The sequence below is a fragment of the Anguilla rostrata genome, chromosome 3, assembly GCF_018555375.3.
Source record: "Anguilla rostrata isolate EN2019 chromosome 3, ASM1855537v3, whole genome shotgun sequence".
Lineage (NCBI taxonomy): Eukaryota > Metazoa > Chordata > Actinopteri > Anguilliformes > Anguillidae > Anguilla > Anguilla rostrata.
The window spans coordinates 17,351,228-17,371,275 of NC_057935.1; the positions used below are offsets into that span (position 1 = coordinate 17,351,228).

Below are 20,048 nucleotides of genomic sequence, written 5' to 3' on the forward strand. Positions count from 1 at the left end.
CCAATGACATGGCACCAAGATGACCCATATAAAATGGATTGAGAAACGGCTATTGTTCTTTGCCAGAAGAACATGTATATGTGTGAACGTGGAAAAAAGAATGGGATGTAATATATTGCAGCAAGACTCCTGTGTTTCTGTGCTGCAGAGAAAAATGTTCCCACAAAGGCAAAAGTCTTCCCTGTTAAATTTTCCGCTGCAGGTATTGTGAATCTAACCTATTATGAAACGGCACTGTGGCCCAGCTATCGAGCAATCTTAGAGCTTTTTTATTCTCTTCATGTCTCCTGCTTTTTTTCACTATCTCACTCAGAGAGAGAGAGGCTGGATGAGGTCCAGCATAGGTCAGATCTCTATCTCCTATTCTGCACTTAAAAAAAAAGAAACTGAATGACTTGTGGTGGAGGTAGACGCCTCCTGCATATCGATGAATGTTTTGTTTGTTTTTTTTCCCTTGTCTTCGTCCATCTGAAAAGAGATGATCAGGTGTTAAAAAGGCTGCAACGCCACCACAACCTGCATAAGGAGACACCTCAAAGTCTGCCAAGAACGCTATATACAGCCACTCACTCCCTGTGCGCTTTTTGTGTTTTCTTGCCATTACACCCAGGAAGTTGGAACCATGACTTGAACACAACACAGGCTTGTGCTTCCTGCTTGCAGCTCTGCTGAATGGAACCAGCATCAGATCACCTCCCCCTCGGAATTCCACTGGAGCATTCTTCTCAATCTATATTTCCTTCTGCCCTTTGAAACCCAGTAGTATTCTGAGTTTGAATTGTACTTCAAACCTGCAGGCTTTTGAATGAAGAATTGAGTTCATAAATAGACAATTGTATAGGTGTTCCTTTGAATGGCTTCACTTTCATGTTATCAGACCATGGTTCGTTCAATACTATGTGATTTCTGAAGGTGATTCGCAAGGAATGTCTTGTGTCCAAGGCAGTGATAATTACCGTTCCAGCCACTTCAGGGCTAGCAATGCAGCTTTGTCATTCCATAAGGATAAGCCTTGTTGTATTGAGATTGTCTCTGCTTACTCATTGTGCAATGTGCATGTGTGTTTATGCTACAACGATTGAGCTTGGTCATTTTTATATATGTCCATCCATCCATTGTCTATACCCACTTATCCCAGGCTGGGTCGCGGGGGATGTTGGAGCCTATCCAGCGTGGATTGGGCGAGAGGCAGGAATACACCCTGGACAGGCCACCAATCTGTCGCAGGGCACACACACTATTCACTCACTCACTCACTCACTTGTACCTATGGGCAATTTTGAGTCTCCAATTAGTCTACCAGCATGTCTTTGGACTGTGGGAGGAAACCAGTGTACCTGGAGCAAACCCAAAATAAAAAGAAAACTTAAAAGTGTTCAACATAATTCTGGGTTAACTCTTGAAATTAGTAAGTTTACTACAACAGCAAGCAATCAGGGTCAAAGCACAAGGCCTTCTGGGTGGTCCCTTATGATTGGCACAAAACCACATCACGTGTTCCACCCTCCGCTAGACTGGACTGAGAATGAAAGAGACAGGGAAACACAGAGAAGGGAAAACACACATACTGAGACGGACAGGTAGAGAGAACAGGAGGAGAGAGAGAAACAGAGGAACACAGAGACAGATTGAGAGAAACAGAATGGGAGGAGACAGGGAACAGAGAGACAGACAGATTTATGGAAAAGAAAGAGCAATAGGCAGAGAAAGGAAAGCAGGCAAGGAGAAACAGAAGGAGAGAGGGGCACAGAGTGCTATATTGGGGAGGGGGAGGGGGAAACTACTCAAAGATGGAGTCGTGCAGCGTAGGGAGGCCCAGGGAAAAGAAAACACACACACACACATGCACATACTGACATAAATGAACAGCAAACATTTGACGGGTTTACAAACAGATCATGCAGCTGGCATCTCAGATGCCTATTCAATAGCACGGCATGGGGATTGACAGGCCTAATGGGGGAAAAGTCTCCGGCAAGATGCCGCTTTGCTCTGAAATTAAATCTTTGCTCAGTGCCATGGCAACCACTCATGCGTTGGCGGAAGCTGATGTCATTCTTGCCTTCACTCAGCTAGAGCAAAACCGTGGCTCAGATTGTTAACATGTCCAGCGGAGATTAAACAGGCGATGTGTGTGTTTTGTGTGTGTGTGTGTGTGTGTGTGTGGGTGTATGTGTGTGTTTTGTGTGTGTGTGTGTGTGTGTGTGTGTGTAAACTGAGACTCATTCAATCACGCAGGCACTAGAGGGAGGGTCACATGATAACTTTGAATTAGAAGAACCATTTTCCCATCATAAACATGTAACATCTCAACGTATCTCTCTTTTTCAATTAATTCCTTTCTTGTGTGGACTTCCGAAATTAAAATATTTTTTGAGTCTTCTCTCCAGACAGCTGGGTGGGGGCATCAGACCTCATTCCTTATTGTTCAAACCAACGAGGTGTACTGCAGTTTTGTCCTGAACAGCAGGGTCTGCTGTGCTTTTTAAGTGGTGTGTGTGTGTGTATGTGTATGTGTATGTGTGTGCTTGCATGTGTTATGTGTGTGAGTATACGCTTTTGCATGTGCATGCGTGCGTGAACGTGTCTGTGGGTGTGTGTGTGTGAATGCGCTTTTGTGAATGCGTGCATGTGTGTGTTTGTGTGTGCTTTGTGTGAGCTTGCATGTGTGTGTATGTGTGCGCATGTGCATGCGTTTGCGTGCGTGTGTGCATGTGTGTGTGCGCGCCTGTGTGTGTGTGAAGGAACTTGTGATTCCCTCAGGCTCAGATGAGATGTTCCCCACCTTGCCAGAGAGCTGTGAAACTTTTCCGTTTCTGTTTTTCATCTGTTCAAGAGATCTTCATCCTCTTTTCTTTACCCTACTATCTTTACCATCATCCCTGGATCACATAACCTTTCCTGTTGTTAGACATCAAGTCTACTTTCATCTTTCGCACTATCCCACCATCTATCTTTATCACGCAATCATGTCATCACCCCATCATCCTTACCTTTATCCCCTTACCACCCCTCTATCACTCTATTTCAATTATATCATTCTCTGGTTCCCCCTTTTCTTTTCTCGCTCTGATGTGTAATCATACAAGTTTTTTTATATTTTCAGTTCTTCCTGGCTTTAAATATATCATGTTACTTGATTGTTTGGTATGTTTCCTTAACTGTTTATTTTATCTTTAAGTTGTCAGTTGTAATGACATAGCTGTAATGACATTGACTGAGAAAAATAAACACATCTGGGAGTGACACTACTGTGTGAAGACATTCAGTTTGAATATCTAATAATGGTTTTATGCATGTGCCTTGTCGAAATGCTGAATGTTCATGTGAGGCTTGGATACCTCTCTCCTTGCCTTCATCCCCCTGTCTATCTCCTCTGTTCTCCCTCTTGTTTCAGTTTTGGGCTCTCGAGTTATCTCATTTGTTCCATCTCAAGGTTCTCATCTTTTCTTTTTTTCCATGCAATCTGCTATTCATGTGTTCCTCTGTTTGTATCCTCTAGCCCTCTGTCCTTTTCTGCCCTTTTCAGTCTTTTTGCTCATCTCTTTATCCCTGTTTATTCCTCTCCATCCTTCTATTTCTCCCACCTATCCTACTTTCCCCTCTATTCCTGCCCTTTCTACTCTCTCCCTCTACCCATCATGTCTTACCCTTGTCCCTTTCTTTCCTTTCTTCTCCATCTCTGTACTCACTCCACCGTTTTACACATCTCCCTCCATCCCTCCCCGCTTTTCCCTCTCCCCATTTATCTCTCTGTCCCTTCTTCTCCCCTTTGCTCTCCTTCTCCTCTCCCCTCATCCCTCTTTCCTCTCCTCTGGGCAGTTCTGATTAATAACGGGGGACAGAGGTGATCTCTGAGCTGGATTAGGCCCAGACATCCTCTCTGTCTCCTTCACCACGTCTCCGCTCGCTGCCAGGACGTCGGCTGACCGCACGGGCTGGCTGCCATTTTTCAGGTTGTTTTGGAACCGTGCGAAGTGATAAGATTGAGCTGGCACACAGCCGGCCTCCCTGGTGGTACTGTCCTTAGCTCTAAAACCACGGGGCCTGGCTGGAGCAGGTCCTCAGGGCTGAAATCTGTACGCACAGAGCAGGACCTCAGCTTGCCAATTTGTGGAGTCGGTAGGAGTTCTGACCCAGAGGGGTTTGGGTTCAGATAGTGGGTTTGAAACTGTAGCCTTGAATGAATTCTTCCTGTGAAAACACTAGATATAAGATGGAAGTAACTCTAATGTATGCTATTCATTTTAGTTAGGGTGGGATTTATGTTTTTTTTAAATAATATTTGTATAATGTTGGTGCAGCTTTTTTGAACAAATATGTAAATTTGTAAACTAGCTTCTGAAGCAAATCGGAAGTGTTTCCTCTAGAAATTAATATCAAACATAAAAAATAATCATATAAAGAAATTCAATAAAATTCTGAATTTTTTTTGGGGGGGGGGGGGGAGCAGTGGGGTTATTTTTTCATGTGCTTCTTGTTGCGTTACTTTCCTTTTCCAAACAGAATTTGTGAGAACGGTTGCGCTAGACCTTCAATTATGCATGCGTTTCTCCACTGTCGCGTGGAGGCTCAGTACTGGAGCGTTGAGGGGAGAGGGGCTTCTTTCTGGGGTACAGAAAAATGGAGGCTGATTTATCAAGGAGTCAGTGCCAAGACAGCGTGATGAACAATGCGTCCAAATACAGTTACGTTCTTCAAGGCCTTCAGCTCGGACAAAAATAACAACTGAGAGGCAAAGAGAGCATCCTTGGTATTGGTTCCCCCCTGCCACGGCTCTGCTTTCTGCAATGCTCATGCCCAAATCTGTTTTTCATTTTTATTTTTTATCCATTTTTTACAGCACGCTTTTCTATTTTTCTTAGCAGAAAGAGTTTTTTTTTTTTTTTTTTAAATCAGAGCCAGGGGCTTAACAGTGCCCTGCATTGCCAGTTCTTTGAGAACAATAGGCTGTTCAACGCTATCATCATAATATGTCCACATCAGTCCCTTCTTGCACTGCATGATGGGATTAAGATACTGATAATAAAATTGCTTTTTATTTTTCTCCATTTTACGAGGGGGAGGGGGTCAAGTGAAACCGAACAGGGAATCTCAGTTCTCCAGTAATGATTTTGACATTAACTGCGGGCTTTTGCCAAAATGTTTTTCACTGTTGTGTTCCCAGGGCTAGGATAACCTTCCATATTTGTTTCGATATGAATGAAGCAGGAAACAGACACATGCTCATCAGCACTACCAGCTATCAGCCTTACACATGTAATCTGATGTGACAGAGCCCTCTGCATCCCTCCTGCTGGTCCATGTGTGCACTGGTTGCAGCCACAGCTTTTCAAGTGCATCTGTTCAATCTTCAGTCAATTTCATGCTATTTAACCTGTACCGCAAACTTTTATTTTATTGCTATTTCATGGTACTGTGTGTGTGTGTGTGTGTGTGTGTTTGCACGTGTGTGTGTATGTTTGTGTGTGTGTGTGTGTCTGTGCGTCTGTTTCTCAGTATATTTACTGGCACTAGTATCCTGCTTCTCTTTTAGCTGATTTGTGATAGAAAGCTGTGCATTGTGGCGTTCTGTGTCCCGATATTATTTTTCCAAGTTACTCTCCACTTCTGAGTCTAACTCATTCCCTCTTCCTCACTCTCTCTTTCTTTCACTCTCTCTCTCTCTCTCACACACACACACACACGCACGTGCATACACTCAGACACACATACACGCGCAAACAACACGTGTCCGCGCGCACGCACTTTCCCTTTAAGAAGGCGTCCTTCCTTCTTCCCGCTGGGATGATTCTGGGAGTCCCAGTGTGTCACAGCTTTGTTTCGGGGGGTCCTCTGGGAACCGGGACTGGGCTCTGTTGGGTCAACTGGCTGCCTTTGTCATGCTGATGAGGAGCAGCTACACTGCTACCAGCTGAAGGGGGTGGGGGGTATGGTGCGGATTGGGGGAGCAGAGGGAGTAAGACTGCACAAAGAGCGCCACTCTCGTTCCGTGCCTTGTGGTTTTTGGCGCCGGAGGCTGCCATTACTCCCGTACCGTTTGGGATGAGTCCGAGGGGGGGTTACAGGCGTATTATTAACAACCCCAGCTCCCCTCTACCCTCTCAGCTCAGAAACTCCACTGACACCCTCACCAGCTGCTGGGCTTCTGCTAAGCAGTTGTAATTAGAGATTGGGTCTGTCTCTCTTTCTTTACCCCATCTCTCACTCTCCCTCTCCCCCTCTTTCTCTCTCTCTCTCTCTTCCTCTGTCTCCCTCTCACACACACAGATACACGCACGCTTACTACTCTTACTCTCTTTCACTGTCTTCCCAATTACCCCTCCTCTCACTCTCACATTGTTTTTCACTGCTCCTCCCACTTTCTTGTTCACTCTCTTGCCCTTCTCTCTCTGCTCTCTCTCTCTCTCTCTCTCTCTCTCTCTCTGGTGGGCTGGCTGTGGAGGGTCTGTGCATATGGGACTGAATGAGGGGAGAGCTGTTGCTGAGGAGGATCCGTGATTGTCTCTGGAATATTCCCCGCTGGACAGGAGAGCCTCACCTGGACACCGCTCGGCACTGCGAGGTAGGCGGACCGACGGACGCTTCAGATGAGTCTGTGAGGTCACGAGTCAGGCCTCGAGCGCTGCTCGATAGCAAGGTGCTCCGTACCCGAACAAACATGTGCTTTTTTTGTACCAGTCAAAGAGAAATCTGAATCTGTCCTCCGTAACTCAGTTGTGCATCTGTATATTTTTGTTGATATTCAAATTGATTTGTCGGGTCCAATGGGCCGTTGCGTTTATTCGTGAAAGCCTTCAGGTTCCCGCTTTGGTCGTTCTGTGGCGAGGCGGTGCGCTCCAGTGTGGGAATTCAGGCTCTCTTCTGCCGTTGCGGTCCTTTTGTTATTCAGATTTAAAGCGTGCTTGTGAGTCCCGCTCAGAACCAATTGAATTGGACAAGCTCTGTTTGTTTGCACAACTTCCTGCTGCAATGGGACGTGCCTCCGGGGTGTCGGTAGGGCACCGTGCCCCTTTCGGGGGGTGCGGGGTGGACGACCCAGGGCTGTACTTCCCAGATGCTGAAGTGGGTACTGAGCGAGTCTGATGTGCACACGAGCTCCGTAAAAGTTTAGCGCGTCTTTGCCGCGGACGGAGCCTTTGAGACGCCGCTAGAGGCTCGTGAAGGGAATCCAGGGGCACAGGGCTGCAACACATCCTTTACATTAACCTGATTTAGGGTCGGTTTCTCAATGACTACGACTACCAGCCCCCGAATCTCTGAATGTTTACCGCGGTCTGGAAGAACACACCAGGCCAATCGAAGCCCATCTGCTTCCTGAGATTCTGCACGCCAATCTGGCAGTGAGATCACAACACGGGCCCTATTCACCAAACACACTTTGCACAAACGGCCCCCTCCCACCACCCGGTCATGCAGTGCTTCTTGTGTCTAAAAACATTATTTTAAATAAGTTATAAGACAGAGGCAGGCAGTGAGGGAATACTGTAGCAATTTAAAATGTAGCATTTTTTATGGTTATCAATGTGCCTTTGGTGATGGTTTTATTTAAAAAAGTTGGCATAAATTTCACTCCTTTCTCTCCTAACCACATACCCCCCTCCAAAAGGACCTTGGGGAGCTGAACAGTTGGTACAGTAGGCTGCTTAGTGCAATTCAGATCTTAGCTTATCCACCATAGAAAAACAAAGACTCGGTTTTTTTTTTTTTTTTCCCTCTCCCTGGCACTGAATTGAGATGCTTTCTTGTTGTGAAGCAGCTGTGTCACAGAGCAGACAGCCTTTCTAAAAGGGTTCAATCTGGCCGCGCTCGTTCCTGTCCAAACGCTGCTCTTCCCGGCGTCGGTGGCGGCCGGAGTTCGTGTGATGAATGTTTCCAATTCTCCTCAGTGTGTTCCCTTTTCATCAGCGAAAATTAAAAACGTCACTTTTTGCACCCGGCCGATAAGAAGAGGGGCGACGTGTCTTTATTGGAGGGGCCCCCTTTCTGTGCGCCCCGCTTAATCAGCTGTCGCGGAGCCAAAATCAGAACTCGGGCGATAAGCGACGGATGATGAATGCCCGAAATCGCCCTGGCGACCAGATAGGTGCTAATGAATATGCGATAATCTTAACCCGGGTTGATCAGAAGGATGGCTTTGTGCGTTAATGGAAGGCACTCGCCTAAAATGGCTTTTCTCAGTCAGTTTTCGATTAAAATGGCTCGACTCTGGAAAAAAAAGGAAAAATGGAGGTGGCTTGACAGTGGTCATAAATATTGCATCTCGCCTGACAGACAGCCGTCCTGACTGTGCCTCTCGGCTCCTCGTGGAGAATCCGGAATCAAAGACGTGGAAACCAGCATGACTGTCCGGCAGAGCAGTAAGCCCAGCAGGGCCGCGTTCAGCTGAAGGAAAATCGCGCGTGCTTTCGGTCTTTTTCACCCCGCTCTGGATCCCGCCATGGCTTTGGTCCGGCGTTGGCGGTGAGCTTTGCGGTTCTGTAGCCTTGAACCACGCTAATGGGTCAGAATGAAGGAATGGTGCGCCGCGGCGTCTGCGTCCTTTGAAGTTAATGGCAGAGAGGATATCACGCTGTTTACAAGGAAGTAAAAATAGCATGAAAACAGTGCTGTCAGATTGACTGGCACGTCGGAAGACCCACCACTGTCGGAGAAGTGATTTTCCGGGATGAGGGGTTTAATGAGCAGGCTTCACTCCTGGGTATGTGGTTTAAGTCCACCTCCCGTACTAAGAGCAGTTTGGCCCTCCAAATTTGCCTCTTGTCCTTGTGATCTAGCTGGGGCAAAATATCCATTTCAGGCCCTCTGAGCCCCTGGTCCTGTTTAGGCAATGGGATCGGGTTCAACCTCCCTTTCAGAAGTCCTTGTGACAGAACACTGGAACCCCACCAGCAAGTTTACGCCCTCAAACTCTGAACACTTCTTTTCAGACCAATGACATGCATGCATCTTTCATGAAAAACAATCCCCGCAGCCACCTGTTAGATCCAGGCTAGCACTGTGGGACATTCAATTAGATAGGTAGGGAGTCCATACTCACGCTGCCAATAGGATCAGGTATGTTGTGTTGGTGAAATTTTGGGGGCTGTTGGGATATCGAGTTTTATACCTGTATAAATGTGTAGCGGAGGCATTGTTCAGCAACGGGTTTGCACATGGACACCAGTGTACCTAGTTATTCATTCAAAAATAAAAAAATAAAAAAAACACGCTCATGTTTGTCACAGTCTCACCAACTTTTTAAAGTGTCCATCTTGGAGGGTAATGGTGCGGACCCCTCAGCAGAGGTAGATGGGAATGTTCTGTTTTGTTCGATGCATTGGGACATTGTGTGTAGTACTCAATACATAATATGTAGCATAGTAGCATAGATGGTTTAAGAAAGCTGTGTCAGTGTGACGTTGGGGATACGTTGGGACTTGTGTGTTATTTTCACATTATTGTGTCACTGGAGCAGATTGGGAGTGTTGGTGACAGTTGGGTGTGCTGGGGCAGTCTATGCCGCCCCATGTCATGTGAGTCATAGAGCCAGTGGTCGTGTTCCTGGTGTCAAACTGTGGCGGTTAATCTCGAAGAGCCTCAGGAACCATCCTTCTGATTTTCTGGCTGCTGCCATGCGACCCTTTGGCCCTGCAGGCTCGGTTCCTCTTCCTGTCTCCGGGCTATAATTGGACCGCGCACCAGCGGGGGTAACGGGGTCAGGGCCGGTGTCTGGGCCGGTCGGGGCTTGCAGTGTCAGCCTGGAGCAGCTGGTAGCCAGTCAGAGCCGTGGAATTTCTCTGTGGACAGGTGCATGCGGAGCGGACCCCCGGCTGCTTGGGTCACTGGAAAATGAGCTCAGCCATGTCAGCTCAGCACTCCGAGACCAGAATTCCTGATGCACTCCGTCTGCAAACACACAAACAGACACACACAATACACACACACACACACACACACATACAGTACACACATATATACACACACACTCACATACATATAGTACATACTCACACACACACACACACATACAGTACACACATATATACACACACTCACATACATATAGTATATACTCACACACACACACACATGCACACTCAACACATACAGATTGAGAGAGAGACAGAGTTTGAGAGAGTGGACTGTTAGCATGGAACCTTTTCCTGAGTAGTGGTCTATGATGTCTTGACTAGCTGTACTATACTTTTTTGCAGCTCAAAAAAACCCAGAATTTTTCTTGCTCATTTAACTCAATCAGTTTAGCACTCTCCTTAAATCAGTTGCTTTGATCTAACAAGGGAGCCGTTTATTTTTTTTTTTTTACAGAGATGAAAGAATTCAGTTTTTTTCTGTGTGGGTTTTAAATTTGAAGTAGGTCACGCTGATGGGGTAAAAGTAAGATGAAGTTACTCTTGGCGTGACACTGGCAGGGATATGCTCAGCCTGCCCCTGCTTAGTGTCAGTCCTTGGGTGGGGCTAGTGGATCGACCACCACCCTGTGTTATGGGCAGATCTCAGGCTATAGGGTGTGGTCTGTCAGCTTTGCTTCTAAATCCCTATGCGCTGTTAGAATTGACAGGTCTGACAGGGCCGCTGGGGGTGGGGGGGGGGGTGACCACCTGACCGCTGCTCCGGGGGCCACACCAAAAGTCTGGAGCATATCCCCCATCACAAGGACCCAATCATTAGCAGTATTGGGGAGGGCTAACATGAAGAAACCCCATATATGCATCCCAGCTGAGGTGCGGGGGTGGGTCTTCATGACTGAATTTCATTGGGCCGACTGCCGGGTTTGTGTCAAAAAAAGGTAGGAGGAGCCACGTTGGGGTTCACGACCATGACTGCTCCATTTTTAGAAGCCAAGCTCCTTTTCTCAACCTTTTTAAACCTCTTTGACACCTGGGGGAGCAGAAGAAATGGCCCATAGCCATGTGATATATCTGCACCACACGAGTGGACAGCCTTTTTCAGAGCGAAGGCACTCATGGGTGAAACGGCTTTACTTCACCTGGCCTTGTACCTGGGGGAATAAGCCGGAACGTGAGCCACTGGACTTTAACACTTCTTTTGCTCTCCAAATGGGGGATTATGGGAAATATGGCGAGCGCTTTATAAGTGACTCTCTGTCGCGGACCCCAAAAATCCCCCAAATCCCAGCAGGCAGTGTGATTAATGTGTCCCATCATGCTGATGTGGAATCTGCCCTCGGCAGACATGTTTACTGATGGTGCTGTCCTTCAGGGGGTGGAACCATTCCGCACACACTGTTCACACATGCTGACGAGCTGTCACACACCACAGCTGCTGAACATCTACCTGTGTCTACAGATGCACACACACGCACGCATACACACGCTCGCACTCAAACGCACATGCACATTCCCGTTCTCTCTCACACAATTGAGAATCAAAGGCTGCTCACACAAGGGCCCAGAGATCAATGGCGTCTTGTGTGGCAGAGCCATCGCCATGACAAATGGAGGCGATTCTTCCAGGTCAGATGCTCTAATATGACATGAGCTTACCAAAAGAGCCTTTCAGACAGTTTTATGGGTCTGTTCCACAGTGTGAAGCAGCCAAAGGCTTTCGCTGCATAGATGCTCTGTTAACAACTGGAATTAATCTTATTTATTTATTGAGTTAGTCGTTTATTTTTTATTTTTTCTAATGGTTATATATGCGCTCAGTTCATGCTGGTCCCCACGGAAACTCGCAGATCTGACCCAACTCAGGAATACCATATGAGTACTGCGATGCAGTTTTTATTTTCAGAAAATGTTTGTGTAGCAGGTTTCATGCACGCTGTCTGAAATAATCAGGACTGGCCTGATTCTGTGTGCTAGGATTGTGGAAGTTACACTTTTTGTCTCTGGGTAGCAGCACTGAAGCTGTGATCTACATTTCGCTCTAGATGTGACGCCTGTCTTCGCTAGAATAATCATCCAGGGAGCAGTGTGAATTTTTAGCTCTTTGTATTGTGAGATGAAGCATGAACGAGAGTAAAAAAAAAATTGCTTTTTTGCTGGGCGTCTAGAAGGGGAATATGTTTCTCGCTGTGACTGGCAGGTCCAACGCTACTACTGAGCAGACGTGGTCACGTGATCATGCCTGAAAAAGTTTGTTCACGCCTTCTGTGCTACATATCAGAACCGCTCTGATTAGGCTTGCACAGCATCTAAAACACTAGCGTGTTGAATAATACATTAAAATAGTCAGTCAAATACTAGTGGAAGCTAGCACTGACATGAAGCTAAACGCTACAGAGCTGTTTATCCTCCCTAGTCCCATTTATCACTTTTGATGGGCAAAAAATGCAAACAAATTCCCTTTGATCTCATGTCTATACCATAGCAACCAGGAGGACTCTTTGACATTGATCTAAATGTGGCATGATCTCTGCTTTGTAAAATGTGCATTACTGAGGAGAAATTGGTCAAATGGTTGTCATTGTAAGAACAATTAATGAACTGATAGGCATGATGATGATGATGTAAAAATTATTGGGATGGGTAAGCAGGAAATTACGATGTTAAAGGCATCAGGCACAAGATTACAAGGCACAAGGCACACAGAAAGACAGCATATTAAACATATATTAATTTGAATGACAGCACATACATACCAAGTGTAATTAAGTATGATTATCCATGATGTAAAATTAAGCAGTGCTAATATAATTAAACATATTGTTAGCTGAATCAATGTAAAATATCAGCCTCTGTGAACCCTACGCTAATTGTGCTGTGTGGTTCAAGCAAGTGGGCAGGGTAGAAATAAGTATGTGTTTTCTTTCCTTTTTTCACTTTGAATGGAAAACCAGAATGTTTTATTAACACATCTCCCATATATAATCAAAACAGAAAAGTTTCTTTTTTTTCTCCTCCTGTCTGGAATTGGCCATTTATGATTTGCTTTAGGGTTGTTGCTATGTCAACCATACCTGCCGATGAGACCTGAAGCTCACCTGAGTGAACCGCTCTAATATACTACAAACCAGCATGTCTTTTCCCAATTGCAAGCCACATTCTGTTACAGGAGAGTTACAAGTGCACAAAATTGCATCAGAAGTACAGTTTAATGTTATGTGCTAATGTAGCTAATTACTGAACATTGTATTGAGTTTTATAGAAAAGATCAAAAGCAGTTGATAGCACTCCCCTCAGAAGTGTATTTTGTGAATTGTAACCAGTTTGTTCTCTTTGCTTTTTGTATTCTTTTTAAAGAATTCTGCACCGGCAAGTACTAAAAATATAATGGTGTAACTTTCTAAGTCAACTGACACACTTGGGAAAGTGCTGGTGGGAGGGGCAGGGGAGGTGTTTCTGAGGAAATTAAGTGAATACACAAACATGACCTTGACCCAGTTAGTGCAGACTGTAGAGTGCCCGGTGAGAACACATGATTACTTCTCATGGCAGCTTTGACCTCCTTCACTGTCCAGTACAGTGGTCTACTGACCCAAACCTGCTCTCCTTCACAGTCCTACATAGTGGTCTACTGAACCAAACCTGCTCTCCTTCACAGTCTAGTACAGTGGTCTACTGACCCACACCTGCTCTCCTTCACAGTCCAGTACAGTGGTCTACTGACCCAAACCTGCTCTCCTTCACAGTCCAGTACAGTGGTCTACTGACCCAAACCTGCTCTCCTTCACAGTCCAGTACAGTGGTCTACTGACCCAAACCTGCTCTCCTTCACAGTCCAGTACAGTGGTCTACTGACCCAAACCTGCTCTCTTCACAGTCCTACAGTGGTCTACTGACCCAAACCTGCTCTCCTTCACTGTCCAGTACAGTGGTCTACTGACCCAAACCTGCTCTCATTCACAGTCCAGTACAGTGATCTACTGACCCAAACCTGCTCTCCTTCACAGTCAAGTGCAGTGGTCTACTAATCCAAACCTGCCCTACTTCACAGTCCAGCACAGTGGTTCACTAACCCAGTCCAGTACAGTTTGTCAGCCGAGGGGAATACAGGGCAAGCTTGTGTTTAAATACATCTTTCAAGGACAATTAGGACATTATCATAGACTGCATCAAAGTGTGGGTAGAGGGGTGGTTTGGTAGTGTGGAGAATTAATTGGTATATTGACAGAAGAGAGGTACTCTTTGTAAAGAAGTAGTGCTGGTTATAGGGGGGAGGTGGGGAGTGTACTATTTTTAGTTGCAGTTATCAGGGGTCTGCAGGGGTCTGCATTAATAGTGAATTCCCTGCTCGCCCCCGCTAAAACTGTTTGGCAGCACCTGAAGGTGAAACGTCTTTCTGTGTGCACGGGCGTTTTGGGATGGCACAGGGAAGGCAAGGGCAGAGGGAGGGGTGGGAGGGGTCTGAGGTGACATGTCCTTGCCGCGCTTCCTGGTTGCCTTGGCGACAGAAAAAACGAGCGAACGCATTACATCATGGAGACCGGGAGGTGAGGGAGTGTGAAATTGATTTTGGCGGCAGAGAGAGGTACACGGTCGCGCACGCTTCTGTTTTAGGAACTACCCACCCACCTCCCTCCCTCACCCCCCCCCCTCACCCCCCCCTTCCTTTTCCTCCTCCTCCTCCTCCTCCTCCTCCCCCTTCTCCTCCTCCTTTCCCTCACCCTTTACAGGATAGGTTTACCGTCAGGGCATGTTTTACGTTCTTATTTATTTAATTTCTTTTGCAATGCACGGGTGCGGAGTCTGACAGGATCGCAGGTTTCTCTGCGGCGCGGAGAGGCGTTGCGCGGCCGTTCTTCATCGCCCCTTCGCAGAGGAAGACGAGGCAGGCGCTCCGCGCGTCTCGCTTGCCGGCAAAAGCGGCGTCAAATCAGCAGAGATGCGCCGCGCGGTTTCCTGATCTAAATATACCGGGAGAGGTGAAGGATGTGTCAGCGTATGTCAGCCAAATCAGGCTCCGGACATGTGTACTCCTGCGAGCGCATAGGATGGACGTCAGGTTGATTTGTCTTCTTTTTCCTTTCTTCTTCATTGTTTAAATGTGTAAACATTTTGCAGGGTTTTTCTACAAACGAGCACGCGGTGCCTCCTTTGCATTGTGATTTCACGGCGCCACGGTCTTGGGGAATGGCTCTTGATGAATGCTAGATTTGACTAATCTTCCACGCCTAGTCTTTGGGGGAGGGCTGAAGCCGCTCGTGTATTAACCCTAATATGCATGCAAATCGGGAGGTCAGGAAATGTCATTTGTTGCAGAGCCAGAGACTGAATTATGATGCATGTAAAATGGATGTTATTTCCAGAGCATTTGAAAAAACAGGATCTACAGAAGCAGGCACAGTTGTTGCATAGTTAATATCTATTTAGCCAAATGCACTTTTTGGTCAGCCAGGCAATTTCTTTATATTTTACAATGTACCAAAGTCCCAGCGGACGGGTTAAAGGTCAGGGTGAGGTTAACGAGAAACGGTTAGCGGAGTTTGTTCTCCCGGTCCAGTTGGAAAGGTCATGACATGGAAGTTCACCCTGTCATGGGTCACGTGCAGCTTCCCTGTCCAGGGCAGAGCTTGTGTGTGTGTGAATGTGTGTGCATGCATGTGTGCGTGTGTGTCTGCACGTGCATGTGTGTGGCATGCTCGAATTGAACATTATCATAGTATCACACCTAGTGATGCTTTGTGCATATTCATTTGCTGAATTGTAAAATTAAGATCATTGTGCAGAAACTACACTAGAGTATCCTTTCCAAAAGGGATTGGCAAACCATTACTTGGTCAACACTGAAGGACAGTTTTTTGTGTGTTTTTGTCCTGTAGTTACTGTAGTTTTGTAGTTAAAGCATACATGATAATATGGATAACGTGCCTGTCTTGGGCAAATGAAACAATCAAAGGTTGGTTTTCTCTTGCAGAAGAAAGACATCTACCTCTCACAGGTGAAGTGAGAATTTAAGCATGCTCTGCGATGTCTCTCACTCTCTCTTTCTGTCTCTCTCAGTCTCTCTCTCACACTCTCCTCACTCTCTGTATAACTCTCTCTCTCTCTCCCTCATCTGACAGTAGCAGTTGACAAGCCTTCTGTCGTAGAACAGGAGGTTGCCTAGCGACCAGATGAGTTTGTTTAGAGTAAAATTCAGCAGGGGTGGGGGGAGAGGAGGAGGAGGGTCGGGTCCGGCACACTGCTCAGAGCCACTGGGGGGGATATTTGAAACTCGATGGAATCATATCTAGCGTTGGGTGACTGAGGTCAGACAGGCCTCTGGTCTCAAAGGAAACCTCTTCCTTAAAAAAAAAATACTCAACTTGCACATAGTCTCTCTCTCCCTCTCCCTCTCTCACTGACAGTGTTGCTGCTTCCATAGTTTTTGGGCTGTGCTCTATTTGGATAGCCAAGCTTGGACTAGACAAGTTGAGGAACACAATCGGTTTATCGTATCGTCGTATGAGTCGCTGTCAAACATTCAAGTTAATGAAGCAGTATCATCTTTCGGCCTGGGAAAGGCTGCAGGAAATAACAATGATGGTTTGATAGAGCAGGACCACAGTGGTCATCTGTCCGCTGGCTGGCCCTCAGGCCAGATATCCCTGGTGTTTTTGATATTTAGGCTGTTGCACAAGTGAGCAGCGGTCGCTCGGGGAGACAGTGGTCATGGCAGCAACAGGAATGGGCTAGTTTCTGAGCGCTAAGTGTTTTTTTTTTTTCTTTTTTTTCGTTCTCCTCAGCAAGTGTGGTTAATGAGCTAAATCGATCATGAATCTCTCGTGCAGCGGCACCAAGCACTCCCCCCCGCCCCACAAGGTGGTACTGGCATCTAGAGTGATGTCACTTTAGAAGTATTCAAGAGGGAGACCGAGAAGCAGAGAGAGGCAGAGGCCATTGACAAATGAAACGATTATCTCCCTTGTTTATCTCGCGAGGTGCCTGCACAGAATAGATCCCGGCTTACAGTGCTCTCCAGGGCGAAATCCTATGCCGCGTTACCGAATTGAGTCACGGCAAGACAGACGTCCGCGTTAATTGCAGGGTACAGCGCTATAGAAAAATTCAGTTCGGTTTGCTTCAAGCGACACTCTCAAGTTACCTTCCAAATGACTAGCATTTCCCTTGACCTCTGCACTTGTTTAGATCTGAAGCACTGCATGGCAGATTGGCTTTCGTTTTCAAGACGCCTTTGCAGTCTGGTTTCATAGACTGCTTCTCTGTGGTAAAGTCAGCACTGCTGAAATAGTTAATGGTTACATCCTTTTTGGCATTCTGGGTTTTTAATGTAAAGAATATTTTAATTGGTACTCAGGAATGTCCACTCTTCCTTTGAGGACGAAAGAATGAGAGGGAGAAATGAGGACAGACCATATAATTTCATGCTTTATTAATACTGAGAGCCTTGCTCTTGAGGGACTCCAAAATTAAGTCTCTGGACAAAGAGAAAGACAGAAAAAGAGAAAGAGCATGTGTGTGTGTGCGTATTAAATTGACAGCTTCAGATCATTACCCCAACTAACTATTAGTGTCACAGTAGCATGGTCCTGTGTCGCTTTTCATTATTCAGTGTTACACTGGGTACCTGTGCCATGCAAATTGGGACTGGTGTTTACAATCCACATTAATGGTTTATATGGTGATTAGGGCAGCTTTACGGTATTATTGGGAGATGTGGTGCAGTTAAAGCAGAGGCATCTCAGTTGAGGCATGCAAATGTGTGTGTAAGCACTGATGTTGGTAGGGGAACGGCACTGTGCGTAGAGGATGTGTGTGTGTGTGTGTGTGCGTGGGCTCGTGCGCCTGCAGCCTTCTTGTCACCTTCTTAGCCATCAGCGCATGTCACAATGCTTAACATGTGTGGTGTGGTACAGTTCACGCACCCCCCTACACAACTAGTGGCAGTTCACTCTAGTGGATCATGGTCTGGATGTGTGGTTTGTGTTTTACTGCAGCAACATATGATAAATAGGTTATACTTGAAAAAAAAATAATTTCATGGCAGTCATTTTTCAGACAACTGAAGCTGAACCACACACACATGCACACACACTAAATTGTCTCAAATATGCTACTTCTACAGAATACAAGTTAGAAGAATATGAAGAATGGGAGAAGCATCCAAGGGCATTGCATCATTGGATAGAATAAAATAGTTTTCACTGATTCAAATGACTTTACGAGTTATACATCCCTTTCTTATGTATAGGAACTTGAGAACAACGCAATCTGTATGTATTTAAAACTGGAGAAGTGAGGATTGAGTATTGATGTTTTAAAACCATCTGTTTTAACAGCTAACACCCTCATTTAATGTTTGGCAGTCTGAACACTGTACACAAGTGCTTCAATCGCTAACCCTGGCCTGTACTTGGGCTGGAGTGGGTTTTTTCTTTTACATTAATTCCATTTTTTATGGTGACATTTTAAATCAATCTGGTCACACAATATACAATTTGAATGTGTTAAAACATCCTAAAAATATTTTTATTATTATGTAATACCCATTTAGTGTGGATGTGGAGTTAAACTGCTTGAACGTGGCTTGTTCCACCCCGTGCCTTAGGTTTTGTTTGAGGAGTTACAGTACAGCTTTGCAGGGGAGCTACTTGGAAATATGGAACAAAGGCTAGTAGAGCCATTATTCTTCTGTTCTGCTGTGAAGCATAGGACTTTGTTTACAGATGTGTTTTTTTACCTTTCCTACCCCTCAGCCTGGGTTGTTTAACGTTGTATTTTAATAATTACCTGGGCTTCACACAAGAATCACAGATTGAATCCCTGGCAGATAAATGCATCCTTCTGACATTTAAATCCCGCAGTATAAATCCGCCACTTTTCCATAACACCTGAGCCCAATCCCTCCATCAGCTGCCACCTTCTCTATGTTTGCAGTGGGTCGCACGCATGCAAATGCTGTTCATTCCTAGTGCCATACCAACAAACCGGTCCGCATTCTGGGATCGCATTGTGCGAAAGGGATTCCCCTAGGAGCAATTTGCGTGAGCGCCTGTCGAAAGACGCAACTGCCGTTTCTCCGGATTCGAGCCGGCAGTCCCCCCCTGATGACAAGCGCGTTCGCCGCTCATCAAAACGATGGCACCGCTGTTCCTGCACGGGCCGGCAGAATGGAGGGAAGTCCTGATTTATGACTGTCAAATGGGTGTACCTTTCCCTGCAATTTGGGTCGTGATCCATCTTCATAGCCTGTAGTCCAGAAAATGAAGTGGAAAGCAAGCTGAAGGCTCTGAAGAATGCTTTGGGATACATGGTTAGAATTTTATGTTGTACTGGAAAAAATACAAGCAACCACCGCTGGCCACTAGAGTGGCTGTGGCATAGAATGGTCTTTAAAGGTCCATCATAAAGTCTCCAGAAGGAGGGGAATTTCTGTTCAGTATCAAGACAGTTTGTTGTTCATTTGTGAATGTAGGCAGAGTAGCGTTTATGTTTATATTAACGCCAGTATGTTGAATTAGTTTGGTGTGGGCGTCTTTCAGCTTTGCTGAGCTAATGGGGTTAGAGCCAAAAGCGAAAGCAAAACATTCTGTAAAGATTCATCAGCACAGCCGAGGATCCTCTCTGTTTGAAAGCACACACATTTCTATGAGACGCCACTAGGGACCTAATTCATACTGTACCTCACACACAATACAATGAAATGCTGGCATGTACTAGTATGACATGCTCGCTCATGTGTTCTGTACACTATTCAGGCATGTATACGGAGCATCACACTCACATATGAAGTGCATCCATATGCACACATGAATAGCTCTTAAATGTATATGCAATGCTGTACATGTGTGTGTGTGTCTATTTTGTATGTGTGTGACTTCTGGATGAGCTTAGATGCCTTTAGGATGTCTAATATTTTAAAACTCCCACTGAATACCCTGCGATTGACTCATTCCTCTCAACCCCCACCCTTCGAAACATCTACAGGACATGACTGCATGCGTGCAGAGTTGCCTTTGTCCGCAAGGCATTTCAGTGCATCTGGATGTCAAATACTGCTTCGCACACAAACACATTAAATGCTCATATGAAGCATTTGCATGCCTGCATGTGTGTTTCGTATGAGTGTGATTTTTCAGAGCATTTCCAGATGTATGTGTGCCTGCTTTGAATCATATATCATATCAATACTGTGTGTAAATA

The 20,048-nt window shown here is 45.9% G+C and overlaps 1 protein-coding gene across 1 annotated transcript in view; it reads left to right on the forward strand.

The window, feature by feature from the left end:
• The first annotated feature begins 14,580 nt into the window (after positions 1 to 14,580).
• LOC135250346 (unconventional myosin-XVI-like) overlaps positions 14,581 to 20,048 on the forward strand; it is a 123,978-nt gene continuing 118,510 nt past the window's right edge. Inside the window, 1 exon segment of the mRNA XM_064326547.1 lies at positions 14,581 to 14,907. Coding sequence (XP_064182617.1) covers positions 14,835 to 14,907 — 73 coding nt within the window. The 5' untranslated portion in view covers positions 14,581 to 14,834.